This window comes from Desmodus rotundus, chromosome 9 (genome assembly GCF_022682495.2).
Source record: "Desmodus rotundus isolate HL8 chromosome 9, HLdesRot8A.1, whole genome shotgun sequence".
Classification (NCBI taxonomy): Eukaryota; Metazoa; Chordata; class Mammalia; order Chiroptera; family Phyllostomidae; genus Desmodus; species Desmodus rotundus.
Genome location: NC_071395.1, coordinates 33272678 through 33300506, shown reverse-complemented (window position 1 = coordinate 33300506; position 27829 = coordinate 33272678). Strand labels below are relative to the sequence as shown.

The window sequence follows — 27829 nt, the reverse complement described above, 5'->3', positions numbered from 1 at the left end:
AGCATGGGAAGGGGACAGGGAGAAAGCTGGTCCTCCAGCAGGACTCCGGGGTTATGACATCACCAATACACCACACCTATATAAAATCTTAGGTGTCTGCTGGTGTGGTTGGTTAAAAAATGGAACAGCTAAGTGCTTAGCACTTTAAGCAGGGGCAGAGGTCGTCACACATGGGGCACACTGTGGAGACACGTGTGCAGAGAAGAGAGAGAGAGAACTAAAGAGACAGGAGCAGTGGCTGGAAAGTACGCTGGAGCAGTGAGAAGCCAAAATTAGTATTTATTTCATTCCCTCCTTCGAAGCAAGACAGCCCTGACTGGAGTTTAAAGAGCATCCGGATCCACGAGAACACGGGTCTTCGGGGGGACAAGGACAGGCAGCGGCGGCTGCGAGTCTGCAGACGGAGGCAAATGACCTCTGAGATCCCACCTGCACACACTTCACATTGAAGGAAACCTTTCATCGGCACACGCATTCTTTTCCTTGTGATTTAATAGGGGAAGCAGCAGTTTTTAAACAAGGGCTGGTTTCTCCCAAACTATTTTCACTGTAGTATCAGAGGTCAGTAGGTCAGTGAAATCAAGACCACTGCTTTTAGGGAGACAGTCTGTAAAACTAGCACAGCTCTTCCAACTGTTAAGACTCATTCTCATGATCAGCTGAGGCGCACAAAAAATAAAACTTCTGTTTAAAAAGAATCATGCCAAGGACAAGATCAGAGCAGGTTAGCAACACTGTGGAGCCCAACACATGACCTGGGGAGAGGTTCTTTTCAAAGGGCTGCCGCACCAAGTCTGTTCTCGACCTATTTCCGAATCTATAAAACTACGTGCTTGGAGGCACTGCCGATGGGGGTGGGGTGGGGTGGGGGGAAGCTATCTTGTTAAGAAATCAACCTTTCGTCCTTATGGAAGGTCTGGGAACCCTTTACGTCTGTCGTGCTCCCTGGTGATGCACAGATGGGGAAGGAGGGAGGGTGTGGCGGTGGTTGCAGCTGACAGCCAGAGCAGCACTGGTCTCGGGGGAAGGACCTGCTTTGCTTGCAGCAGTGGCTTACGTGGTCTAAGTGCATTGTGACAACAGTCCACTGAACGGCTGGGAGGTAGCCCGGCCTTGGGTATGTCTCCCTGGAAGAGAGCTCTCGTGGTGGACACGAGGTTTGGCCCAATCCAGCCCTTCAGGCCCTGTCTAAAATCTCTTGTATCCTCCTTGAATTCAAAGAATAAAAGACATTCCTATCCCTCTTCACATCCCCAGTCCCACTGGCTGCATTTAGGGAAAAACTGCCCAGGACTGGCTGGAAGGGCTCACAGCAGGTTAGATCCTTTCCGAGTAGTGCCCCGTGCACGGGATCCCAGCCACAATTTCCGATTCGATTCCACAGTGATCCCGGCCTCTCAGGATTTTAAAGAAGCCTAGAAAGCAAAAGGAAGGTGCCTTTAAAGTGGGCCTTGAGTGCTGGCTTTTGCCAACGTGTTCAGACTCGTCCCTGAAAGACCCAGGAGCCGAAGTCACCAAGCTAGCCCCTGAACAGACCCCAAACCAGCACCAAACCAGCAGGGTGCTCTCGCAGCGTCCACTGTTTGCCCAGGGGCCCAGCTCCACCCACATCACGGGGCCCCTGGGTGCTCCTCCCGTTCGGCCCATGTGCCCTGTTACTGCAGCTGGTGCAAGGGGAACAGGCAGGCACCCAGCCAGCGATCTGAGACTGGGCCCAGCTCCCTGCCACCCTCCCAGGGTCAGAGGCTGCCCTTCTGGCAGACGGAAACCCCAGCCCTAAGGTTGGAGCTCTGCAGTGGGCAGAGCAGAGGAAGACAAGATGACAACTATGTTCTGGCTCTTAACACCCTATGCTTAGCAGGAAGGGAGCAACCACTCACCATTGTCACCCCAGTCAGTGTTCCAGGAATTGCCAACCAGCCAGTAGGGGGTGCCATTCTCCACTCCCCAGCCCAGGATGCGCACTGCGTGGCCTCCCACCATTTCTCCAGTGACATGTTGGTACACTCCTGAGAAAGGAAAAGTCGTTCAGGCTGAGACCAAGCCACTGCCCATCTCCCACAGTATCCCCCCAACCCAGCTGGTGCCTCCAGTCAGGGCAGACGGGGCCCAGGGGACCCCAAAGGCCTGCCATTGTCTTCAAATGGGGTTCTATAGGCAGCAAGTTATTTAAATATATTTTTGAAAGACCACCACACACAGGTATGTTCTGTAAATATTAAAATGGAGCTAATAAAACATGCCTGTTGGTTGCCTTTAAAACCAGAGTTATAAATTCTAATTTAAGAAATTTAATGTTAAAATACCAGTTTTACATAACTGGAACTCCATGTAACAAGCCTTCTGTGGCTGAAAGAGTTAAATTGCTGCTCTGGGGTCACCCTGGAGAGGTGATGCAGGAGCAACCAGGCCAGCCCCTCATGATTCACTTGGTCAAGCTGGAAATACAGCCTTTTATAACATGGGTAGGGACTGTGTTAGGAACTACCAGCTTTATAAATACATTTTTTTTTCTAGGGGGAGGGGAGTAACAGGGGACTACAAGGCAATGGGGAAAAAAAAACCTAAAAAAAAGTGAAAACATATTTTTTTGCTTGCCAGAATTATCTTCCTTTGTCTAATCCTTGTCTATAAGAGTTGAGAGCTTTGGAGTTCTCAACCTAGCAGAATGTACACGAGACTGACTCGGTCAGCCCAGACTGCTCATCTGGAACAGGGGTTTCTAAGACAGCTCTTGGGCCGAGGATAGTCCAAGGTCCCCACCACGTGGCACACAGCAGGAGCTCCCTGCTTCCTCATCCACTAGGTGGTCGGCATGATGCTAGGGCTTTGCCAAGACAAAGATGAATAAAGAGTCACTCCGTCCAGACACACAAAACCTACAGTTACACCGTGATGAATGAGCTGATAAAGCAATGGATGTGAACGGAGGCGGGGGCCAGGGGCTGCAGGGAGGCGAGGAAAGGCTTCCCTGAGAAGATACTTGATTGGCTGTTAAGGGATGAGTGCCACGAGCAGGGATTGGCCAAGTATTAATAGAAACACTTTGCAGAGGGGATCTGAATAGCATGTGAAGATGAGGCGAACAGGTGCAAGACAACAGAGCAGGGACAGCTGCTTGAGAGCAGTGATTACGAGCATCAGGCCAGCTGTGGAGGGGTCTGCAGAGCAGGGTGAGGGGAGGCCCTTCTCCTGTACACCCCGCCTTTCTCCTCTGCTCAAGCCCTGTTGGCCTACCTGAACCCAGACCTCCCATGCCCTCTCCCATGTTGCCATCGGGGGTCAGTACACACCAGACTTGTACAGCAGGAAGTCCGAATACACGGAGAAGGCTGCCTCCACTGGGCCATTTTTGTAGATCTCCACCATGATCTCCTTCTCGTCACTGGGGACACTGTAGGTGTCGCATCCTGGCAAATGAACCAGTTTAAGTGGGGTGAGGCGTGCCTCCCACAGCTCCAATCAGCCAATCATGCGCCGATTCATCGGGAGCCACCAGGTGAAGACTGACTGAGCATCTAGGGGACTTGCCAGGCCTGGAGGGGTGTTGAGGAGGATGGGGGAAGTGGTGGTGATTAGGGACCCCCATGGGAGGAGGGATTGAGCTGGATCTGGAAGCTGAGAAGCGGGAGACCACGGCCTTGGTGGGCACAGTGGGAACCCAGAGGACTAGGCCAGGTCACTCCCTTGTAAAAAGAGAGCTTTGGACCCCTCCAAGTCCTCAGAGTCTGACTGGAAGGCAACATTCCTGAGATGGAATTCAGGGTGGACACAGAACACACAGCAGGCACGCAAGAGAGGCATCAACGCCCTTCCTTTCTCCAGCCCAGGCTGCTGATTCTGAGACTCAGCTGCCCTGGCCTTTCCCCCCTGTGGCTGGGGAAGGCTGTCAACAGGTCTCCGGCCAGCGCACTTACCGAAGTGTTTGTCTTCTTTGTACGACGGGCTGTAGCCGGGCTCGCAGATCTTGCTGCACTTGGGGGTGTCTCCCCCCTCGCCTGAGCAGGGGGGCCGGGAGCCATTCACGTGGTGCTCACAGGGAGGAATGGAGTAGGGTCTGCAACCTGTCACCAGGTAGAAAGGAGGGTGTCAGCCAGCAGCCCCTACATAGGCCCCTCGATGCCAGAAAGGATCAGGGTGATGACTGGCAGGGACAGTAGTTACCACACCCGCAACCCCCACCCCAGCTGCAGCCTGGGTCTGTTCTCCCACCTGTTGCGAATTCTACTGTTGAGGAGACGGGCTTGTCTTTCTACCCCATTTTGGCCCGACACTCTTGTCCTTAACCCTCAACCTTCACTTCATGGTGAAAAATGAAACCATTATTATTGATTGCTTATAAAACCCATCTGGCCAGATAGGGACTCAGGGCAGACACTCACCTACATGGGAGTCATAGAGGCCACCGGAGACCAGGCCTTGTTTCTTCCAGAAGTTCCAAGCACCAGAGGGAAAGCCCCCATTACAGCTAAGGAAAGAGCCATTCATTAAAAGGCATCGTGACAGAGGTGCTAGCTGCTCCCAGACCACTGCCTGGTGGGCCCACCACTGCCTTCAGCAACGGGCCCAACAGTTCTCCCACATCCCGAGAGACCCCGGATTCATCCTCCTGGATGGTCCCTTCTTCCAGGGAATTGCCCAAGTTCCCCCCACCCCACCCGCCCATCAAGACCCTCAAGAAGAGAGGAGGACGCTCACTTTCATGTCTCCGCCAAACCAGGTTGTGCCCTTTCTACGACAGGGACTGTCACTCAGGCAGCCCAGAGAATTCTCTGGGGTCCTTACAAAGACACCAGTGCCAGAAATTCTACCTTAATTGGCACAGGGCAAGGCCTGGACATACAGGGAGGTGGGGGGGTGGGGGGGAGGCTGTTGTTGTTGTTGTTTTTAAGAGGGCAGCACCCAGGCACTCTGACCAACCTGGGGAACCACTACCCTTGACTACAGGTAAGGAGAAAGGCCTGAGGCACTTCCTTGAGCAGGAAAAGGGAACAAGGGTGACAAAACCAGATCCTGAGATCAGAACTTTAACTGCATATCCTGAGCCCATCTGTTGCACCCAGAACCCACTGTCCACAGCCAGCCCTGCAGGGCCAGTCTGGTTTCAGGAACCTTCCAGAAAGCAGCAGCCATGCTCCGCCACCATCCGTCCTGAAGGAGCAAGGAGAGCCACTCCCACCCCAGGGGGCCTCAGTCATGCCACAGCCCAGGTCTCCCTGGTGCCACTCCCAGAGGGCACCTGGGCCCCCTCAGACTCACCCTTCCCCGCACTGGAAGCCACAGCAGGTGAGCAGGTCCTCGGCAGACACCTCCACGTTTTGAAGCCCATTGCTGCGGATGCAGATCCGGTCAGAAATGGCTTCCACAGCCCCAAACGCCTGCAGAAACAAGCCCCACTCGGGTGAGCCCACTCCTGGACTGTGGAGCCCCCCAGCCACTACCTTGGACCACAGTGGGCACTTGAGCACTCTGTTCTTTTCTGAAACATGCGGTTTTGATTTTTAACATAAAACACAGCGTGTGCAAAGGACAAATATTCTGTGGTTTCACTTCTACGAGGTACCCAGACTAATCTAAGTCACAGAGACAGACAGCAGAAGGGCAGCTGCTGGGGGCTGAGGGGCAGGCGGATGGGGACAGAGTTTAAGGGGACAATGATTTGGTTTTACAGCTGAAAAAAGCTCTGGGGGTGGCCGGATGGCGGTGGTGACTACACAATGGGAATGTTCTTAATGCTGCTGAACCGTCCACCTGAGAATGATGAAGGCGGTTCAGTGTATATTGTTTTACCACATTTAAAACAACAAACAAAATTAAGACAGCTCATTCAGAATGGCTGAGTCTCCACGACGCGGAGCAGAAGTCAAAACTAATGCTATTTGCTGACAGACCAGCACAGCGTGTCAGCCAGAGAAATAAAAACCTTCACATCCCACACACAGGCCGCGCCCTGAGCGGGGCACCTCACACATTCTTCCTTCCACCCGCCTGTGCAACAACTCATGGTCAGCGGGGTCTTGATTATGCTCATACTGGTGAAGACTGAGACTCAGGAAGGTTACGAACGCACCGAGTCACACCTGGCCCACTCCCAACTCTCCTGGCCACTCCCAGACCACCCCATCCCTTGCTCCAGCTACTCCTGGACAGCAGGGCCTCACCCAGCAGGAGCCACAGGAACCCTGGTCTCTGATCTCCTTGATGGTTGGGCACTGTGGCCACTGTTCTCGAGCATCGAAGCTTTCAGGTAGAGCTATATCCCCAGCAAGCGAAAGTCTGGATAAAGAAAGGTCTCCATTAAAAGCTTACACCTTACCATCTGTGCTGCCCACCCCATCCCGTCCCTACCAAGGCCAGCTGACAGTGGACTGTCACCTAGAAAGGGAGCGAGGCCCACGACATACAGACGAGGGATGTCCCCTTGGAATTTTAATTTTTTTTTAATCCTCCCCTAAGGATATATATTTACCGATTTTAGAGAGAGAAGAAAGGAGGGAAGAAAGGAGGGGGAGGAAGGAAAGGGGGAGGGAGAGGGAGGAGGCAGAAGGGGGTAGACAGAAAGAGAAACACCTATCGACTGCCTCCTGTATGTGCCCCCAGTGGGGATCAAACCCACAACCTAGGTATGTGCCCTGACTGGGAATCGAATCCACAACATTAAGATGTATAGGACGGTGCTGCAACCAACCAAGCCACCCAGCCAGGGCATCCCCTTGGAATTTTAGAAAACAAAACTTGATTCTACTGCTTAACACAACTAATCATACCATAGACTTCTTTTTAGACTAATTTTATGGATATTTTTCAAGAGTTTTAGCCCTGGCTGATGTAGCTCAGTGGATTGAGCTCTGGCCTGTGAACCAAAGGGTCGCTGGTTTGATTCCCAGTCAGGGCACATGCCTGGGTTGCGGACCAGGCTCCCCATGGGGGGTGTGCAAGAAACAATCACACATTGATGTTTCTCCCTCTCTCTCTCCCTTCCCCTCTGTCTAAAAATAAATAAAATCTTTAAAAAAAAAAAAGAGTTTTAGACACAGGGTCCAGACAACTGTGTTTCCCCCAGCCCACGCCCCATCACAAACGTCTGCCCAGGCTCCTCGCGTCTATTTTAATACTGTCACCACCGTGTGACGTCCTGCACCTTCACCAGCCCATCCTCACTGTTAGGTTCTTCTAACGCTTCCTATGAGAATAATACTGTCTACATGAAAATGTCCAGAACTTTCTAGAAAAATAAAATTTCAACAGCCAGTCACATGGCTTTTCTTAGATTTTCCTTATTCAAGATCAGGCCCGTTCAGACTGTGGTGCCCTAGACTCAGGACATTTTGCCCTGGGGCCCCCAGCTGCCTGGGGAAGCACAGTAAGAAACTGTGTAAGTGGCACTGAGCCCTGCCCATCGAGGAGGGTCTCTGGGAGAAGTGAGAAGGGTGAAAGCCAGGGACACCTTCTCCCCTCCCTCCTTACCACTGTCCCAAACACACAACAGCTACTCATGCCCCAGGGGGTGGGCACTCACCTCTGCGGCAGCTTGGGCCCGCCCAGTTTGGTGCCACACAGCTTCTTCACGTAGCTCAGGTCCACATTGTAGAAGTTGTGCCCAGCCTGGAAGACAGCCCGTTTACAACAGTCACCCACCAGCAGAGGGTGTGTCCAGGGACACAGTCTGTGCGGGTATGCACGCTGCCCTCCTTCTAGCCCTGACAAGGCCAGGGGTCTCTTCCAACTCAGCAGAGCGAGGGGGCTGATTTCCTGCTACAGACCAAGTTTCCCCAAATTCATGGTGAAGCCTAACCTGCAATAGGATGGTATCTGGAGCTGCGCCTCTGGAAGGTGCTCAAGTCATAAGGCTGGAATCCTTAGGAAGGGGGTTCATCCCTTTTAAAGGAGACCCCAGGGATGCCCCTCCCACCACGTGAAGACACAGAGAGAAGCCAGCCATCTGCAGCCTGGAAGAGGGCCCCCACTGGAACCTGGCCATGCTGGTACCTTGACCCTGTACTTCTAGCCTCCAGAACTATCACCAAGAAAGTTCTGTTTATAAGCTACCCAGTGTATGGTACTGTGTGGTAGTGGCCCGAACAGACTAAGATGGGCACCCAGCAAAGCAGGCCGGGGCCAGCCCAGGGGACCTTGCGGGTAGCGTACAATGCTCAGTGCAGTGGGCATCTCTTCTTTTTGCTGATGCCAAGAGAGACACCCCAAGCTCTGAGCACGTCCTATTCCTCATTTCTTGGCTGCCAAAGTCCCAGGCCTTAGGGCTGTGCAGAAGAGAATCAAGGACCTGCTAGTGTTGATGAGCGGTAGGTAACACCTGCTCCGGTGGAGCTCACAGGTTACCCAGTTAGGGACACTTCCAAAGCTTGTTTACTCCCACGCCCCTCCATGCTCACCCACGGGCAACACACCCAGGCATGGGAGGGGCAGGGAGGAGGTGGGCAAGGTCTTGAGCAGCCATGACTCTGAGTCAGGCTTCAACCACCCTGTGGGCCACAGCTGCTGCCCCCTCTGCTGGGAGTCAGAGTGCCCAGACGGACGGCCCTCGGACGGGAAACACGCAGGAAGCGGCCCCGCAGCCCACCTTCCAGGTAGTGTTCTGTTTATTCACGTAGTTGACCAGCTCATCTGACAGGGGCTGGAACTCGAGCCTGCTCCTCGCAGCGGTCAGCACCGCCAGGCAGCTGAGGGTGGCTAAGAGCTGCCACATTTTGGAAGCTGGATCCTAGATTCACCTAGAAAGGCACGACACAAGACATCAGAGGCTGCTCCTCCTTCCCTCAATTTGAGGGCTCGGCATGCAACAAGGGCGCCCCCGCAGGCAGCGTGGTCCTGGGGCCAGGAACAACCCAGTGGGCAAAAGACCCGTGTTTTTGTCCTGGCTGCCACTTGTCCCTGTCTGTCCCCCAGTTTTTTTTTTTTTGTCAAGCCTGGGTGTGGTAGCAGAGGACCTCAAGGACCTAGGTGCGCCTGCAGACTCCTCGGCCTGGTCTCAGTCCCAACCCGTGCCTGTGGCACACGAGACCATGCTGTGGCCTGAATGCTTGTGTCCCCCAGATTCACGTTGGAATCCTATCCCCCAAGGCGGTGGGATTAGGAGGTGGGGCCCTGGGGAGGTGGATGAGGTCTTGAGGGTGGAGCCCTCAGGAATGGGATTCATGCCCTCACAAGAGACCCCAGAGAGATCCCTCGTGCCTTCCACCACGTGAAGACACAGAGAGGTGTCTGTGTCCGGGAAATGTGCCCTCACAGCCTTGCTGGTGCCCTGACTGTGGACTTCCAGCCTCCAGACTGTGAGGAATAACGTCTGTTTAGAAGTCACCCAGTCTGTGGTATTCTGCTGGAGCAGACGAATAGACTCAGACAGACCACACGTGCTTCTCCTCCAGAGAACCAAGACAGAGAAAGCTAGGGAGCAGGGGGGCCCCTGGGCAGCTGAGTGCTGCTCACTGGATGGATGGTTTGTGGCCCACACTATCTTGAGAGCTGTGAGGACCAGTCCGGGGCTGGCCTGCTGTCTATGAAAACGCCGGGGCCCAGGCAACAAGCAGTATCAGTGAGTCTGTCCTGCACCAACGAATGCACCCGCATTTTCAGGCTACACTGAGTACAGTGCCCTCTCTGCTATTGCCCATCTGCCTCTCCATGGACCTGTGGACAAAGTGGAGGCTCTTCCCGAGTTAGTGCTCTGAAAGAGTAAACAGTCTGTCCCTGAGATTATGTCGCAGGTGGATTAAAAAACAATGCGAAACAAAATAAATTTTATGAGCCACATTTTGGATGCAAAACAAGAAACACAAGCCAAGCGGAGGCTGGCATGTGCCAGTCTCAGGAGAGCCAGGGAAGCAGAGCTGGTTTGGCTGGTGGTGCCAGCCTCCTGGGATTTTCTCTGGTTTTTCCAGTCGGCCAAGGGCTCTGCTTCCAGTTCCAGAGATGGGCCCTTCCAGGAAGGGAAACCACCACCTCATAACCACCGCCCTTTGATCCAGGACTGGCTCGTGAGTCAGGACGTCAGTGACTCCAGTTCAGCCCCCGAATCATGCTCTCAGGCCAGCAGCTCTACGAAAACAAGAAATGCACCCCGGTGCCACACCTCGGCTGGGCCTGATGAGGGGCCCAAGCAGTGGGGCCTATGGGTGTGTGTGTGTGTTGGGAGACTTCCTGGGAAGGTGACATGAAGATGGTATGACTTAGGTGACAGTCCTTAACACGCCGCCTCCCACACAGTGCGTTATATTTGAGGGAATTATTTAAACCTAGTTGTTGTTTAAGCAGCAATTCGTCTGGAAGAATAAATGCATAAGGAAAGCAAAAAAAAAAAAAAGAGAGAGGAAGACAGTTGTGGAAAAAAGCAAGGGAGGAGGCCTGGCCCTCGGGGTAGTAAGTGCATTACAATCCCCCAGTGAGGTTGGCCCAGGACCAGTCTCATCAACAGAACCAACACCAGACCATTCAAAAGCATATCCTGTGTGGGAATCCAGTGTGTGTGGGAGAGGCGAGTGAGCAAACTGCGTGTGTATCAGTAGATGGTGCTTGCACAACTGGCTACACACTTTGAAAAAAAAAAAAAAGGGCTGAATATTTACACTTGATTCCTTACACACAAAAAGGAAGAAATATCTTGAATAAAAACACTGAAGTAGTATGAAGAAAATAAATGCCCTTTAAAAAATGTAATGTCGCAGCGAGGAATGCCTAAGATTGGCATAAAACAGAACCTTCAAGGGAAAATGCCTGATTACGTAAAAATAAAGCCTCTCTTCTAGAACAACAAAAAGTGGTATATATTTAAGGCTTACATATACTTATGGTGTTGTTTCCTTAGCATGCAAAAGGCTCTTAAAATCAGAATAGAGACAGTGGAACAGAAAAATGACCAAAGGACACGCACGGTGAATTCACCGAAGAACTACAAATGGCCAACACAGATATTAAAAGATGCTCCACCACAGGCAGACGCAGATAAAATTAAGGCGATATTTATCTTCCACCAGAGTGGCAAAGGCCAGACAGCTTGATAGTTCTGGGTGGGGGTGAGATGTGGGGAAGCAGACATGACACACTGCCCCCTGGTAGGGACCAACACACAGAGGCCTACCCCACGGTCTTATCGACTTTTTAGCCTGCGTGTCCTGACTCAGCAATGTGACTTTCGAAATTTATCCTCCCGGCCTCACAATGCAAACATACTGGGTCACAGATGTTCCCTCGACATTCTCTGAATTAGCAGAAGACCAGAAATCCAGCCAGTGTTGGATAACAAAGTAACTGTTGAGTTATAATCAATTGTGAAGTGGTTGGATACAAAGCAGCTCCTTCAGAGACGAACTGGTTGAGATGAATCAGTTCGGACCTGTAATGTAAAAACACCAGAGACCTGCGCCGCAGGTGAGTCATCCTAAGCTTGTGAACCCGACGAGCAATGTACAAGTATATTCCTGCCACTACGTGTAAAACATCACGAAAAACACTCAAAAGCAGTAACTGCAACAGGGAAACTTACTTTTCACTATATATCTTTATTTTAAAAAGTGGGCATATTATATTTGAAGCTGTGTTTTTAAGGACAGTTAGGGCTACTGAAGATCCCATGCCACCCACCTGGTTTCAACGAGCCCCCAAATGCACTTATAGTCGCCTCCCTGGCCGCCACTGAGGCTTCCTTCCTACCGACTTTCCGCTCAAAACACTTAACCTTCCCCTTTTCAGTGACTCACGGGGAGGCTGCCATTCATATGACCACATGTCAGGGACCCACGCACCCTCCAAACTGTTAGGTGCTGTCTCGCTGTGCCCTCACTTGGCAAAAGGGGTAAGGAGCCAGCTGGGGAGCAAAGCAGTCAGGTTCCTTTCTTTTTATGGGCACCCTCTGACTTACACTTGGCATCTTAACATTTTTCCAAGATAGAAGAACCTCGTGCAGAGGGCAGGCCCAGTGCAATGCTCCCAAAACGTCAACAGGAGTGTCCCCGGGTGCCCCCTGGGCGCCCCGCCATCTGCTGAGATGTCAAACCATAAGCAGGTGGAGAATGAAGGCACTTCCATGGCAACTCGGATTTTAAAATGAGATTTCTGTGGTTCGGTGGTGGGAGGGACCACAGGCACCTCCCACCTCCCAGATGGTTCTGCACAGACAACTGCCGTGGCCGCCCCCCAGCCTGAGCCCTGAGTCCCGCCAGACCCCACGCGAGACGGCACCAGAGTGCCTTTCACACACTCACCCTGCTTTTCTTTTGGTTCCACAGACCCCCCTCCATATTTCCTGCCAACTTTATCCTCCCTATGGAGAACTGGGGTCCCCTCCAGTGAGCAACAGACGTGTGACCTACCAACTCCCTCCCAGCCATCCGGACTGAGCACTCTGGGAAGCTCTTCCTTCAGCCCCAGCTCCCCAGGCACAGTGCCACGGCATTATAGGAGAGTGTCTAAGCTGGGGTTCAAGTTGGGGCCAACAGCCACCATAGCCAGCAGGGAGGATGAGCACGGGGCTCGGAGTCAGGGGACCTGGATTCAGATCTCGGCTCTTCCAACTCACTGACTGCAGCCTTGGGCACCAACCCACACTGAACCTCAGTATCACCACCGGTAGCAGGGAGCTCATAGCCACAGTTTCTCTGGGCGGAAGTCCAGAGAGAAATGAGGGTGGGCAGACCCTGGCGCAGGCTGCTCCACGGCAAGGAGGCCACACAGGGCTGCTCACTGGGGCCCGTTCAGCTTCCAGGTCCAACTCACCCCCCTGCCGCCTTCCCTCCCTCTTCCTTCTTTCCTCCACCTCTAGCCTATGCCAGAGAATTCCGGTCCGCTCCAAACCTGTCCAAAACACCCCCACATCACAAGGAAGAATCTGAGTTAAAAATGAGATTTTTAACCTCAATTAACCCTGTAATGGGCTTCCAATCTGAGGGTCCTCAGACTGTTGAGAGCCCAAAGAATACTGTCAAATTTCTCCTCCCAGAGGGGACAAAGAGAGCCGTGGGGATGTCACTTTCGTGAGCACCAGACAGCTGTCCTTCTCTCCACATCCACGCACATCACGGACACGGGCCAAACTACACACAGGTGGCTGAGACAACAGGCTGTGCCGTTGACAGATGGTTCACGGGTCCCGTGGCCTTGGCACGAAGCACAAGAGCTTTCGCTTCCCTTCCTTCTGGTGCATACTTCCCTTTTATTTCTCAATTCTGTGCATTTTTCCCTCTTAATTGCAGGAGACAATGAACAGAAAGTGCTCACTTCATGAGGGAGAGGGGCCCAAACAAGACGAGAACACTGCAAGTCACTGCACTGCCTTTCAGGCTGTGGGTGGTGGAGGGAAGTGCACGGGCAGACCTTACTTCTGGTCCTTGGTCAGCTGGACTTGCTGCGTAGTCCTGGGATTCCACCACACCCTGCCTCCCTGTTTCCAAGGTACTATCTAGCTAAAAGGAGTGGGGGGCGGGGGGATTCTCTCATTTCTTTCCTCTCCAAACCCCTGTAGCACTTACGGGTTTACATGAAAGCACGTCCCACAAAAGTTCTGTAGAACATCCTGTGAACAAAAGGGCCGACGGCCAGGTGGTCCTATCTATCTCCCCTCACAGCAGAACTGGTCCCCGGAATGCCCTGAAGCCATTCTCGGGGCTAATGTGGGCCTTGGGATTCTGGCAAGAGGTAGAATGAACACAGGAGGGGCCCGCCTGATGCCACAGGAGGCTTGAGTCCTGATATCCCTAAGGACACAGAATCAGTTTTGGCTGCCATCTGCCTTGATTTCATTTTTTTAAAGGGTGTGTATAGAGCCCTCGGGTTGACTGGATTCTTTTTTTGTTTTTTAATCCTCACCCAAGGTCATGTTTATTGATTTTATAGAGAGGGGAAGGGAGGGAGAGAAACAGCAACGTGAGAGAGAAACATCCATCAGTTGCCTCCAGTACATGCCCCAACCAGGGACCAAATCTGCGACCCAGGCACGTGACCCGGACAGGAATTGAACCTGAGACCTTTCGCTTTATGGGATGCCATTCCAAACAAGTGAGCCACACTGGCCAGGGCTGGTTGACTGGATTCTCAATCTGTATTGAATCTGATGAGAGAGGATATTTCTACTTGAACTTCCCAAATAAGCCAGCTGCAATGTCCTGGCTAATACGAAAAAAGATGAGTGAATACCCAGCAAGTCTTTCACAACCAGTACTTTGCTCTTCCTTGTCCACTGCTGCTGTTCATACATTGCTGACCTTTCACTGTTGGTTGTAAAGAACCGAAATATCCAGTGCCTGCATTCTGCCCATAGCCACAAATTAGGTCTCTCTCTCTCTCTCTCTTTCTCCTCTCTCTCTCCATACACACACACACACACACACACACACATATAATAAAAATAACTGACTAGGGGGAGAGGGGAGAGGTGGGAGGGGCGTGAAGATTTAGTGAAACCTCGCTAGAGAACTCTGTAAGTCTCTCTCTTCCACAAAGACTGGTCTTGCCCCTTGCTGTTGTTAATGGCAGTGACTCTTGAACTTCTGCGCACGCCAGCACACACACAAAACAGAAGGAGGCAGGCCTCCGTTCCCCCTTGATCCGTTCGCCCCGCTGCTCGCCAGTGTTGGGGCAGCACGTGGCAACCCACACAAGTGCCTCGGCTGCACAGACGCTCCAACGGCCCTGAAGGAAACCCAAGGCTTCTCCTTTTGGACTCTGAATCACAGCCTTGGATTTGGCCTTTTCTGTTCTATGGCTTTGCTCATAAGGCAAACGTGGTTAACTGCTTCTTAGCTTATCATCTTTAAGCTAGAAAAAGAAGACAAACAGAAAGGGCTCCCAGCTGTCACCTGTCTCAGTGCTGTGAGGACGAACAGGTACCAGGTTGGCTATCCATCCCCTAGAGGCTGGCTTCCTGCAGCTGAAACACGCCGCCCCCCCCCCCCCGCCCCCAGCAACTGCTGTGACCCAGAAAAGCCATCCACTGTAGTTGGCAGCCGGCAACGCTGCTCATCAGCCCCACAGGCTCCAGGGGAACCAGGAGAGGCACTGCGAAGGCCCCACTGCCTCAGCCACTCACAGGTACTTCCCCTGCTGCCCACCTGCCCATCACCTGTCCAAAGTAAGTGACTAATTCCCACCAGGTTCAGCAGGGCTGCTGCTCTCCCACAGTGCCTGGAAACCATGTAGCTGCAGCGCCCACAAATGGAACATTGCTCAAGATCGGCCATGACAGCCCACATCCTGCAAACAGAAGAAAGTTACGACCTTAGGCTTGAAACAATGGAGCCCAGAAAGGCCCCGATCAGTCCAAAAATGTTGTATTGTTGAGAAACAAGACACAGCTCGGACAAAGTTCTGGAAGCTTCTGCTCACCAGCTGAAACTAACTTCCTGAAATGCTGAAGGGGCACCGCGTCCCCCTGTCTGTTTCTAAAATGGGCACACTGCCTGGAGAGGGCAGGACGAGCATCGACCAGTGAATGCGTCAGGGAGTGGGACAGCACAGCGGTGTCTCTCTCCCTCCTCCCCCACCCTCCCTTTCCCTCTCTCTCTAAAATCAATCAGTAAAAATGGAATAAAATAAAGTGGGCATACTGCCTGGATTCTGAAGGCCTGTGCAACTACTTCATCAAAGCTTTTAGAAATCCTTAGACATTTAAATGAGATTAGTGCCCCACGTTTCTGCAGCCCGCAGGAACACAGCAGCTCCCTAATTCAGTCACAGGCTAGACTACGTCTCCCTGCCAGATGGGTACAGGGCAACCGAGAGAGATGTTGGAACCAACCACAGCAGCGAGCAACAGAAAGGCTTCATCTCTCCGGCTCAGTCCCAGTTTCCTCTCCTGGGGCCCCAGGGAAAGAAACTCACCTCACAAGGCTGTTTGTTGGGAGACAGAAGGCGATGCCCTTTTTCAAACAGCTTTTCATGCTGCCTGCCTCCGAGGCAGCCCTTAAAATGAACTGCCGCTAGGAAACAGCCTCTCACTCACTAGTGGGGTGAATACATCTCTCCCTACCCACAGGCCAGTTAACTGTTGCTGTCTCTGGGTAATTCTTTTTATTCTCGAAAGTATCCCCGTATGGATGAAAAATTAGGATCCTCCAACTTCCAGTGACAGGCACTCCAATGATGGTTAGCTGCGCTATCGTGACCACCAGAACCAAGTACCTCCCAAACGCCTGCAGGGTTCAGTGGATCGAGAATGGACGGCAGATGGCTTCCGGCTGAGGCTGGACAATGCCTCAACCCTGGAGTGACTAAAGCTGTTGGCTGGCACCACCTACCAGGTCTTGGGCAAGCCTAGAAGCCACATGACTTGTGTGCGCGCACATTCTGCCAAAGTCCAGGTCAGAGAGTCACAGAGAAGCCCAGCCTCCCCTGGGTCGCTCAGCAGAATGCCCAGGTGTTTTCAGAGTGCTCCAGGCTGATTCTGTTTACTATTTTGATGTATCTGTCCCAGTGCCTCTCCCCATCTTGCTAGGTTATCTTGATGACCAGGCTAAATGAGTTATTGGCCTGGGGGAGACAGATAACGCAGCCAAGAATGCAGGCATGCCTTCTTCCTGGCCCGCAGAGTTCACAAAACAGTAACATTGGAAAAGTCTTGTATGGGCTTTTGTTTTACAGGTAAGGGAAACTAGTGCTTGAGAAAAATCAAAGTCTGATAGTATCCAATGTTGGGAAATAGGAGGAATGGAAACTCTCAACATTGCTGGGCATACGGGTTGGTAAAACTTTGCCTCCAAGCATTATGTCAGTATCCACCAAATGGAAGATACACACCCATCATGACCCAGCAATTATTTAACTTCTCCTGCTTTTGCCCCAGAGAAACTCTTCCGAAGTGTCTGAGAGCTCCAAAGATATTTAATGTAGTGCTGTGAGCAACGGTGAAAAAACAAAAACCACCTAAGTGTCCCTCAGTAGACAAATACACTGTGCATTGAAAATGAATGAACTAGAACTGTGTCTATCAACATAAATAACTCTCATAAACACCAGTGGGAAAGGATACATGCCGCATAATTAAAGTTACACTAAATTTAATAACATTGTGCATGGACTGATACAAAGCATTAAAAAGTAGAAAAAAGGGTAAGAGAACTACATAGAGAAGAGCAGAAAGGAGCTACAATGTCCCTTAGGAAGACCAGAAGCCAAGTGGTACTGAATGTGGATCAAAGAAATGGAAACCTGCTCCCTACAAAGGGAAGCTGTGCCGGAGAGGGAACCCGCTCACACACAAGCCTGAGACTTGGAGTCCCCGGTGCTGTGGAAAGGGAGTGAGGATGAGGCTTGAGGTTAAAAACAGGACTGGTTAAAGTCTAGAGAAGTAGTGGCCTTTGATCACTAGATCCCCCTCCCTATCCAAACTAGGGCAGGAGATGAACATTACCAGCCAAGGAAGGACTCAGGGTTCATCTCCCTCTCTCGGGCAGCTCCTGGAGTGTATGGAGAGTACAGAGATGCCGACATGGGTACTGCTCACTGCCTCCCCATATCCAGTGAGCACAACCAAATGTGTATGTGCCTCAGCTTCATCAACTCACTGCCAACCCCCCCCCCCACACGTGAGGTTGGACCCCATGAAAATGCCCAATTTCCATTCTTGATGCTCACCATTTCCCACTTCATACAGTTCAACCTCATATTTCTAATACTTTCCGCATGCCAAACTCTCAAAAATAGGTGGCAGACATTTTAAATCATCACCCCCAATCATTTCACTCCTTATTAAAAAAAAATTCACCCAACAGACATATCATGGCTCGCTTGACATATGCTCTCCCTTCACTTCTCAATCCAGCTGTCAGCAGTCCCACAAAGTATCTGTCACCCCTAAAATGTGGGCAACTTCCTACTCCACTTCCCCAGCTCAGCAGTTGGGAAAGAATCACAGGCCTCAGTGCAAGCCGCTGAATCAGCAGTACATGGGTGGGTTTTTCCTGGAGCCATAAAGCTTCCACTCTCTCCCTCTGACCAGGTAGGAAACAGGGTTGTCCAGACCCCGTATCGTATCACAGGAGGGAGTTGCCGCAGCTGGGCTGGGTCAGGCCTGCGAGGCCCCCAGATGAGGAACCTGCACCTTTCGACCAGGCATTACCCCAGCTCTGGGACAAACACCCAGAAAAAGTTTGAGTGGAGCCTTTCTCCAGGGTGCCTTCAACTCTGTGTTTGGGAAAGCCCCACGGGGTGGGGACCGCCCGGCCCCTTTCTCTACGCTGAAGGGCCCTTGCTCACCATCACCAGTGCCCACAAGAAACAATTCTCCATTACTGTAAGGACTTTAAGGAAGAAAAGGAAAGTGGCCTTGGCCAAGCCAGACACCCTTCTAAGCCTTTCACCTTCTTTGCACTCATGCTGCACGGAGAGTCTCACCTAGATGAATGAATCTCAGATGCATTCACCTCAGAGTGAAGGCAGTGGGGATCAGGTTTCCCAAGGTAACAAAAGGTGCTCCTCCCGCTCCACCCGCCCCCCCCAGGGGTTATTATGTGGTTGGGCAGAGGTATGTGGGGCCTGGGCTATTGTCCTTCTTCTTGTGCCTGTTGGCCTCCTCAGTGCCCGGGGAAGGGGTTGACCAAGGCCCACTAAGAAGGCAAATCCAAGTCATATCCCCCAGGATTGCCTGCTGGTTGAGCACCCCAAACTCAGTCACCCCACACTGCTCCCTAAATGCTCCCTCTCCCAGCACCGCGGGGTCATTAACTGAAGAAAGAGGTGAGACCCCAGGGCCTCGGGCCTGCATTTCCCTTGCCCACACCACCCTGGGCCTGAGGTGCCCAGACAAGGGGTAGGAGTGGCCTCTTCCTCCTGCCCCCACACTCCCAGGGTGAGGGGGGCTGGGACCTTTTATAGTCTTCTATCCTCCTCTGTTTAGTTTCTCTTCCCCTCCGTGGATTTAACTTATCATGTGGTTTCCAGCTCGATCCACCCAGTCTCAGATTCCTGTTTTCCACTCTCTGTCTTCTGGGGTCCTGCACTGTCTATGATTGTGTGCAGAAAGTTACCCAGGCAATCATCTGGTATAAGAAAACACCTAAAACAGATGCAGGCAGATACTATTATTCCGGAAGTTTGCTAGGGAAACTGAGGCCCAGAAACCCACAGGGCGCCGGGTAACCAGATTCTAGCTGAAAGTCACCGGGATCCGAGCCAAGCCATTCCTCGCAGTCTCCTCCCTCGGTCCACCCCTGCAAACCGCCCGGCTCCGCCTGGGCTGCCTCCCGGGCCAGCCCTGGGGACAAGAGGATCGTAGGGTCGGGATGACCCGGCGGGAGACCAGAACACAGCCCTAGAGGAGGCGGCGGGGGAGAGCTGTCCGGCCGGATGGGGGCTGGGACCGCGGCTGCCGGCGATCGGGGGGAGGTTTTCTGCTACTCTCACCAGGGCGACTTTTTAGGACTGCGCGGCCGCCACCCCTGCTGGCCCGGCCGTGATAGCTTGGGGGTTCCCCCACCCCGCGGATCGCTGGAGGCGCCGAGTGGGCCCGACGGGGGCGCACACGGCTCGTCTCCTCCACCCCCGCCAAGGTCACTTCCGCCGGGGTGGCGCTGCGCCCGCGCCCCGACCCGCCGCCCACCCGAACTCACCGAGCTCCGCCGCCTAGAGCCTGGGCCTGCAGCCGGGAAGGACGCCCCGAGTCAGCGCCGGTGCCGAAGCAGCAGCCCAGGTTCCCCGGCCGCCCCCGCTCCTATTTACCGCGCCGGCCCCGCCCCGCGCCCGGCTGACTCGTCACGTGATCGGCCGGGACCAGCCCGGCACCCCCACCCCCACCCCCTACTCTTCCTGTTGGCTGCACCCCACCCCACCCTCGGCTCGCTAGTGAGCTTGGCACCCCCACCCACCCCCTGCTTTTCCTGCCAGCTGCCCCCCAGCCCCACCCCGGCTCCCCCTGGAGCGGGGCACCCGCACCCCACCCCCCCCTTCTGCGGGCCGCCGGGTCGCCCCTGCGCCACCCGCGCCAGCCTCGCCTCCGGGAGATCCCGCTGTGGGTGGACACGCCGGCAGGGGAAGAGGGGCTCTGACCCCGCCGGCCTCTAACCCTGTGGATTAGCGCACGTGGGGAGCAGAAGGGAACTGAGGGTGTCCCTAAGGGCCTCCACCCAGCCTGGAAAAATTACCCAGGGCCCGCGGCAGCCAGCGCGCCGCGCCTTCAAAACCCTCAGATCCCTGCTCCGGGGAGGGGGTTACTGTTACGTATTTCATTCATTCGGAAACCACTGCCGGAGTTGGGGGTATCAAGACAGCAAAATTACAAAAAGAGCTTTGAAAGGATCCTTTAGCGTTGATATCTGAGACCGTGCCAATAAGATGCGCCAGCTCTGTAAATCATAATGAAAACAATAGCTAATACCCCTGAGAACGTGCTAATTGCAGGAGCTGAGTCAGAATGTATATAGAGAAGGACCTTAAGACCAGAATCTCTTAGCAACCAGCCCCAAGCCTGTTACTCTGCAGCCCCTGCATCACTCTTGCACACTGGCGGGTGGACGGTTTGGAATGCGCCACGTGGAACCGTGTGGCTTTGGATAAGTGACTTAAACGCTGTCTTCTTCAATTCCTCTTCTGGCTAATGAAGATGATGGTGTTTACCTCATACAATTGTGAGGACTAAGCAGATGGGGCTCCCTTCCGTTCCTTCCCCACCCGTATCCCAAACCCCAACGCCGACGGTCCCTGAATTAAATCTGGGGGTCTCCGGGGACAGAGTCAGCTCTCCTTCGGTCCAACCGCTCATTTGGGGGGTATTCCTTAAGCCAAGCAGAACTGTAATTGGAATTTGAGCTGGCAGTTAGCACCCCTTAGCCCCAGACGTGCCTTCCCTGGAAGGTTTAGGGCAGCAGATAAGACCTTTCGAAGATCTCCTGGGGCCCCTCATTCTCCCTTCAGGCCTTTCATGAGCCTGAGAGCTTAATCTCCTGAGACCTCTGGCAGGTAGAAGGAAGTGTTCGAAGAATTTCTTCTCTCCCACCTTTTCCCCATCCCCTGCCCCCAGGCCATCTAAACCTACAGGGACAGAAACCCTGGATTCTTCCATAAACCAGAATCTTCTGAGCTTCCTGGGGGGCTCTGACCAATGGGAAAAGGGTGAGAACACTCCCTTGCCCAGGAATCTCCCTTCTCAACACCACCTTGTTTCACTAGTCCTGGCCAAGGTGAAAAAGAAGATGGAGCCAGAAAAACCTGGGCTGGATTCCTAGTTCCCCAGTTACTTCACCTCTCCCTGCCTCCGAGCAGGTTGTTTCAAGGAATAAATTTACATTAGCTTCTGTCTAGTGTGCACCAACCACAGCTCCATACATCCTTAGTGATGAAAAAGCCCTTCCCGTTTTCTAACGCTCAGAGCCAGGTACGGTATAGAAAGATCTGGTCTTACTAAAAACAGTAACAACCCCAGTGTTGGCAAGAATGTGGAGCAATGGGGGTTCTTGTGTATCGTTGGTGGGAGAGTAAAAGGGAACAGTTACTTTGTTTTAAGAAATGCTCTACAGTCCTGGCCGGTGTAGCTCAGTGGATTGAGTGCAGGCTGTGAGCCAAAGGGTCACCAGTTGGATTCGCAGTCAGGGCACATGCCTGGGTTGTGGGCCAGGTCCCCAGTAGGGAGCATGTGAGAGGCAACCAAACATTGATATTTCTCTCCCTCTCTTTCTCCTTCCCTTCACTTCTCTCTAAAAATAAATAAACAAAATGTTCAAAAACAAAACATTTTAGTTTTGCTTTACTAAAAAAATTAAATATGCCCTTACCCTATTACCCAGAAATTTCATTTTTATGTATTTACCCAACAGAAATGAAAAGACATGGCCACAAAAGACTTGTACAATAATGCTCATAGTGGCTTTAGTCATACTGGCCCAAAACTGGGAACAAACTGGATGCTCCTCTGTAGGAGGATGGATCGACAAGCTGTGAATTCAACAGTATTTCCCAAACAGAAAGAGGGGTGATATCGCTACTCCTAACTGAAACCGGAAAAGACACCGGAGTTTGGACTGTCTGTCACTACCAAACCCACGAAGCAGAGACAGGCATCGAGTCTTTATTCAGATGGCCGGAGATGTGAGAGGATGGCGGGTTCATACCCTAACAGACCATCTTGTCTTTTCTTTCCAGGCCAAGGTTTTTATAGCAGGGAATAAACAAGGTGTGGTGAGGAGTTCTGAAATTCAGGGAGGAGTTAATTGGATTAAAAAAACAACTCCAGCATTCTAGCCCCGGGCGGTGGTCTTTAGCTGTGTCCTGGGTGGTGGTCATCTCACCCTGGATACAAGGGCTCAGGTATCATCGTGAATTGCTCTCGGTCCTCCTGAGGCACAAAGGTGGAACTGCTTCTGTCTCCTGGAGTCAGGCTGGGTCACACCTTCGGTTCCTGGAACAAAGCTTTTACATGCATTGATTACGAAGCTTATTGGCTATTACTTAAAATAAAATTTTCCAACTCTTAAGTCCCCTATCATAACCACCGGTTCAGTCTCGAAACACACTGAGTGAAAGAAACCGTACATAAAAGAATACAAACTATACATAATTCCTTTTAAATGAAGTTCTAGAACAAACAAAACTAATCTACAGTGGAACAAAAATTATACCTGTAGTTGCCTCTAAGGATTGGTGATGGTGGGAATTGACCAAGAGACTTGAGAATTCTCTGGAATGATGATTATGTTCTGTGTCTCCATAAGGGTTTGGGTTACAAGTGAATGTTCTTGTCAACACTTTGCCAACACACACTTCAGATTTGTGAATTTCATCATTGTGGGTAGCATTTTACATAAAAGAACTATAAGCAAATACAGTGGGCACTTGAACCTGGGTTGGACTGCTCAGGTCCACTTACACGTGGATTCTTTCTCAATACATGCTATAAATGTGTTTTCTCTTCCTTATGATTTTCTTAATAACATTTCTTTTCTTTCTTCTAGTTTATTGTAAGAAGAGAGTATATAATACCAAAAATGTGTTGACAAAATATGTTAGTCGAGTTTTTATGTTATCAGTAAGGCTTCAGTCAACAGTGGGTTATTAGTAGTTAAGTTAGAAGGGTCAAGAGTTATAGGCAAATTTTCTAATTCAAGGGGTGGGGGTGGGGAGAACAACACAAGCCAAACAACCCCTGTGCTGTTCAGAGGTCAACCATACCGGAGTCTGGTTAGGATGAAAAGGAAGTTACAGATATCTACAACTTTAAATGGAATTTTAAATGCATTAAGATGATGGGCCGGGGGAAGCAAGGGAGGGACGAGTCGATGCCTAATGTGCAACAAAGCAAATTCACTAGGGTTCAGTGGTCCCTATTAAGGAAGAATCCAGGGAGGTATTAGGGCAAGTAATACAGTGATACAAAGTGCTATAACGAACAGCCCTGAAACTGGAAATGTCGGCACTCGTCTGCCTGCCACCCCAGAGCCAATGAGCAGAGACAGGGACTGAATCTTCACGGGCGCTTTGTTCAGACGGTCAGTGGTCGGAGAAGACTGCGGGTTATGTACCCTAACAGACCAGTCTTAATTGCCTCTCAAGCCAGCCTTTTTTTATAAGGAGAAAAAAGTGTAGGTAAGGGCTTTGGAATTCAAGGGGGGAAAAATGTAGATAAGGGATTTGGAATTCAGGAAAGAAGAGGTTAATCAGATAAAAGATTCAGTCTGGCAATTTCCCTAAAGCCCTTTCCTTTGCTGACCCACGATTTTTTAAATCCGGGTCTTTTGTGTTGTGTCCTGGGTGGTTTTCTTTATCTGTGTCCTGGAATCTCTCCCTGGAGCACAAAGTTGGCTCAGATACCACCTCCATTGCTTAGGAGCACAAAGGTTGACTTGCCTGTGGTCTCCGGGAGTCAGGGTGGGCCAAACTTTCAGTTCTGAAACAATAGCTTTTTACGTTCATGAACTACTAAGCTTATTAACAATTACCTAAAACTAAAATTTTCCAACTCCAGTTCCCCCAGCAGACCTATCTTGGCAACAGTGTATTTCTTATTAAAGGTGGAGACCAGTGAGGCTTGGTTGGGGGTGGTGCCCTGCTTCATGAGGTCACTGAGGGACCCAAGCTGCTCCCTTCTTGTGCTGCCACCTCCTACACATGTACCAGCCAAAGGGAAGGGGGGGAATGGGGACACTCTCCATGTGCTCTTCCCCTCTCCCTCCTATGAGCAGCATGCAATGCTTTCACATACGTTCCACTGAAGAAAACTCTGTGGATGCAACAGGGCTGGGAAAAGTGGTTTAGCTCTGTGGCCAGGAATAAGAAATGGTTTGTGTGAGCTCTGGCTGGTCTCTGCCACGATCTCATAATCCTGGTTCCCCCACTTCCCAGCTGGTGACCTTGGCCTTGGGCAAGTTCATTAAACTCTATGGGCTTCTCTTCTCTCATCTGTAGAACAGCAGTAATAACAGGGTTGATATTACAGGGATGTTATGAGATCAGGGGAGTGTCTTAGTCAGCTGAGATTACAGTAATAAAATACTAAAGACTGAGTGCCATCAACAACAGGACTGTATTTCCCACAGTTCTGGGGGCTGGGAATTCAAACTCAAGGTGCCTGCTAGCTTGGTGTCTGAGGAAGACACTCCCTTTGGGTTGCAAATGGCCTCCTTCCCGCTGTGGCTGCGCCTGTACCTGTACCTGGTCTTTCCTTCATGTGGGGGTGGAAGACAGAGGAAGAATGCTCTTTGGTGTCTCTTTCTTATAGGGGCACTTTTGTCACCTCACCTAAATCTAATCTCTTCCCAAAGGTCCAATCTCCGCAGATCATCCATTGAGAGTTAGGGATTTAACATATGAGATTGCGGGGGAACACAATTCAGCCCGTGGCAGGGAGGTAATACACGTAAGGCACCAAATGCCCAGCACAAAGCAAGCTCAGTAAATACGAGCTATCATTCCACCTGCTCAAAATCAGAGTCCTGACAATTCACGTGAGCGTGTCTGCACTCATGTAGTCCTGAGAGCTTACAAGAAAGACAATCTCACTCTCACAACCTCTTCCACTTGGAACCTCTTCACTTACCTGTGAAGGAGGCTTTTTCCAGATGAGAAAACTTAGAAGGGTCTGGGCCGTGCGCCAAAGGCAGGTGCACTTAAGCAGCTAAGCCTCCCGACTCAGGCCAGTGTGTTTCCCACCTCTTTTCTGAGGTCACAGTAATCGCCTTTAGCACGGTGTGGCCCCCTGGACTCCCTCATTTTTTGCTGCTGACAAGCTTGCAAAAAGGGTCTGAGTTACAGAGAATCACGGAGTCTATTCCAGGTCCCATATTTTGGGGTGTCATGGAATGTTTCAGAGGGTTTGTGTCCCAGGCACTAAATATCCACCCCCCCCCCCCGGACAGCCCTACCGACTTCGCTCTCTGGGAGACAGCAGCACCACGCACGCCATCAGCAGCGAACACTGAACGTCCTGTCAGCAAAGTTATCGGGAGGAGCAACGAGAGGAAAGTACCCCAGTTCAGGGTTTCTCAATCATTCTTGGCCCAGCCCGTCGTCCAAATGGGAGAAACTTAAATGCTGTAGGCCAGCAGGAATACCTTCTGCATCTGAGGTTCTTTTTGCTAAGAAATGAGGAAGAGTAAACTTCCCATTTAAATGAGTAACCATTGCTCTCATTTTGGATAGTGGGTCACCCATGGAGAAGGGTCTAATACCGATTTCAGAAACATGGGCTCATTTATTAGAGATGGCCAATAAGTGATTCAAAACTCAACTGAACTTCAAAGAAGGGTTTTTATCTTTTGTGAATTACGCTTTTGCTTGAGGATGTCTCAGATTTCAGAAATCCACAGTGAGGCATGATCTCCTAGGTTTCCTCCAGACGTTTACCTGTGTGAGCTTCCGTCCTAATTTGTTTGTCTAGGGTTCTGTGTAGCTGAGAGGTCCTCCTCTAATTGCTCTGCGTGTCTGTGACTGGATGTATAAAGCATTTTTCGATTGTTAATCATCTCATTTGTGTGAAGGGAAGTCATGGGACAGTCCTCAGGGAGCAGGCGGGGGAAGTTGATGAATTTTGCAACAAGATCTGAGAAGGGCTTGAACATTCCATGGGGGCAGGGTCTGGCCTTAATCCCAGCCCAGTTTACTGTCTTTCATTCAACCAGAATGGGGCCTTCAGTTTTGGAATGGGAGCTTCATGGGGTTGTGGGCTCATGAACCTGTAAAAGAATGTAGCTTCCTGCCAACAGAGGGAAATGACATATGGGAGGCAGGGTTCCAGCGTGACCAGGCTTGTCATCAGTTTGCTACTAGCGCTGAGCCAGACATAGGTCAGAAAACCAAGGGGGGAATGTTTATGTATTTACTTAAGCCTGGAGCCAGGCTTGGTGATGAACCAGCACAGGAGCTCAAGACCAGGGGGCAAGAGGGGAACCAGGAAGGGTGTGTATGTGTCTAGGACAACCTGGATTAATTAAGGCAAAAATACCTGTGCTCTGTTCCCTTGTTCTTTCTGTGCTGTTCTATTTTCTTTAAGTTTTCAACTGGGGCCACCCCTCCTTTGAGATCCAGGTAAAATGTGGGGAGACCTTTTATTTTCACGCTCTCAGATGTTTAAAGCTGTCCCCAGGGTGTTCCCAGTTGTCAGGTGCCGAAGGAGTGTGGAGGAAGGGGGGAGTGCTTGCATTCTGCAGGCACAAAATTCCATTCCTCGCTTGATTTCCTGGCACATCTGAAACTCACACAAATCCCGATGAGTGCAGTAGACCCTCCTGGGGGTTTGGGCGTAGGCAGTGAGGATGGGCAGGAGGGGACCAAGAGATGGAAGAGGAATTTATCCTGCAAAAAGGCATCCGGAGCATGAGGCATCTCCTTTCAGAACATGTTCTTTGGTGACCTCACCGGCCTGGACTTCATTTAGTCCTGACCTCTCCATCTTTCGGGTCCCTCCCCATTTCACACCTCTCCCCTTACCCTTCAGTGGCAAAACAGTCCAGCCCTCCCGTCTCCCCATTCTTTAAAGTCGGAGTTCTTGCTGACATTCATCCCGCAAAGGGTTCATTTACCCCGACCTGGCCTCTCCAGGCTCAAGGTCGTTCCTGCACCAGTTAGAGTTCTGGGGCCAGCTGCGCTCTCTTTTACATTTCACTTCTCTAGGAAACTTCCTTTTGGGGATTTCAACCTTGCTCGGCTGAATTAAGGGGGTCAGAGCAGGACTGCTGGTGGGGCTGTGTGCGCCTGGAGACACAAGCCCGTCCTGGGGTATGCCCGTAGAGAGCAGACGGGCCGGCCAGCAGGGGAACCGAGCAGCAGCTTGGGGTTTAGGGTGCCGGGTGTGGGGTGCAGCCCCTTCTCAGGTGGCACGATCGCCGTCCTGGTGTTTCAGAAGCCCTCCTGGGAGAGGGACCATCTTCTAGACACATACACACACTTGGAGAGAAAACTTGCCCAGAAATTTTTTATTTGTTTTTCTTAATAGATTTTATTTTTTAGAGTAGTTTTAGGTTCATGGCAAAATTGAGAGGAAGATACAGAAATTTCTCATATACCCCTTGCCCCCTCCAACCTCCCCCATTATCAACATCCCCCCCTAGAGTGGTACACTTGTTACAATTGATTTACAACCTACATTAACACAATATTATATCACCCATAGTCCATAGTTCACATTAGGGCTCCCTCTTGCTCTTGTACATTCTGTGGGTTTGGACAAATGTATAATGACATGCATCCACCATATTCAGTATTATACAGAGTAGATTTCTTGCTCTAAAAATCCTCGGGGCTCTAATTATTCATCCTTCCCTCACCCATGCCTCAAAGTTTTCATCTTAGAAATGGCTGTGCAGTTCGACTCTCACTTATAACCCATTCATGGTTGTGCTGACATAAAAATAACACATCTTCGGGGCTGCGGTGCTGGTGCTTTCCCCTGGCGTGCTGTGTG

The 27829-nt window shown here is 51.5% G+C and overlaps 1 protein-coding gene across 1 annotated transcript; it reads right to left on the bottom strand.

The window, feature by feature from the left end:
• Positions 1 to 259: 259 nt before the first annotated feature.
• Positions 260 to 19708, bottom strand: CTSB (cathepsin B). The gene is made up of 10 exons (XM_053910337.1): positions 19554 to 19708; positions 8582 to 8732; positions 7520 to 7605; positions 6162 to 6276; positions 5260 to 5378; positions 4383 to 4468; positions 3918 to 4064; positions 3294 to 3410; positions 1881 to 2009; positions 260 to 1415 (listed from the first exon to the last, which is right to left on the bottom strand). The coding sequence occupies exons 2-10, from the start codon at positions 8705 to 8707 to the stop codon at positions 1318 to 1320; spliced, it is 1023 nt and encodes a 340-aa protein (XP_053766312.1). The 5' UTR covers positions 8708 to 8732; positions 19554 to 19708; the 3' UTR covers positions 260 to 1317.
• Between the last annotated feature and the right edge of the window lie 8121 nt (positions 19709 to 27829).

Excerpts from the sequence above, each read along its gene's own strand:
- CTSB (XM_053910337.1), bottom strand. The coding sequence starts at position 8,707 with ATGTGGCAGCTCTTAGCCACCCTCAGCTGCCTGGCGGTGCTGACCGCT. Across the intron at positions 2,010-3,293 it reads CTTCCTGCTGTACAAGTCTG|GAGTGTACCAACATGTCACT; the intron begins GTGTGTACTGAC and ends TTCCTTTCTCAG. Across the intron at positions 1,416-1,880 it reads CACTGACTGGGGTGACAATG|GCTTCTTTAAAATCCTGAGA; the intron begins GTGAGTGGTTGC and ends TTTGCTTTCTAG.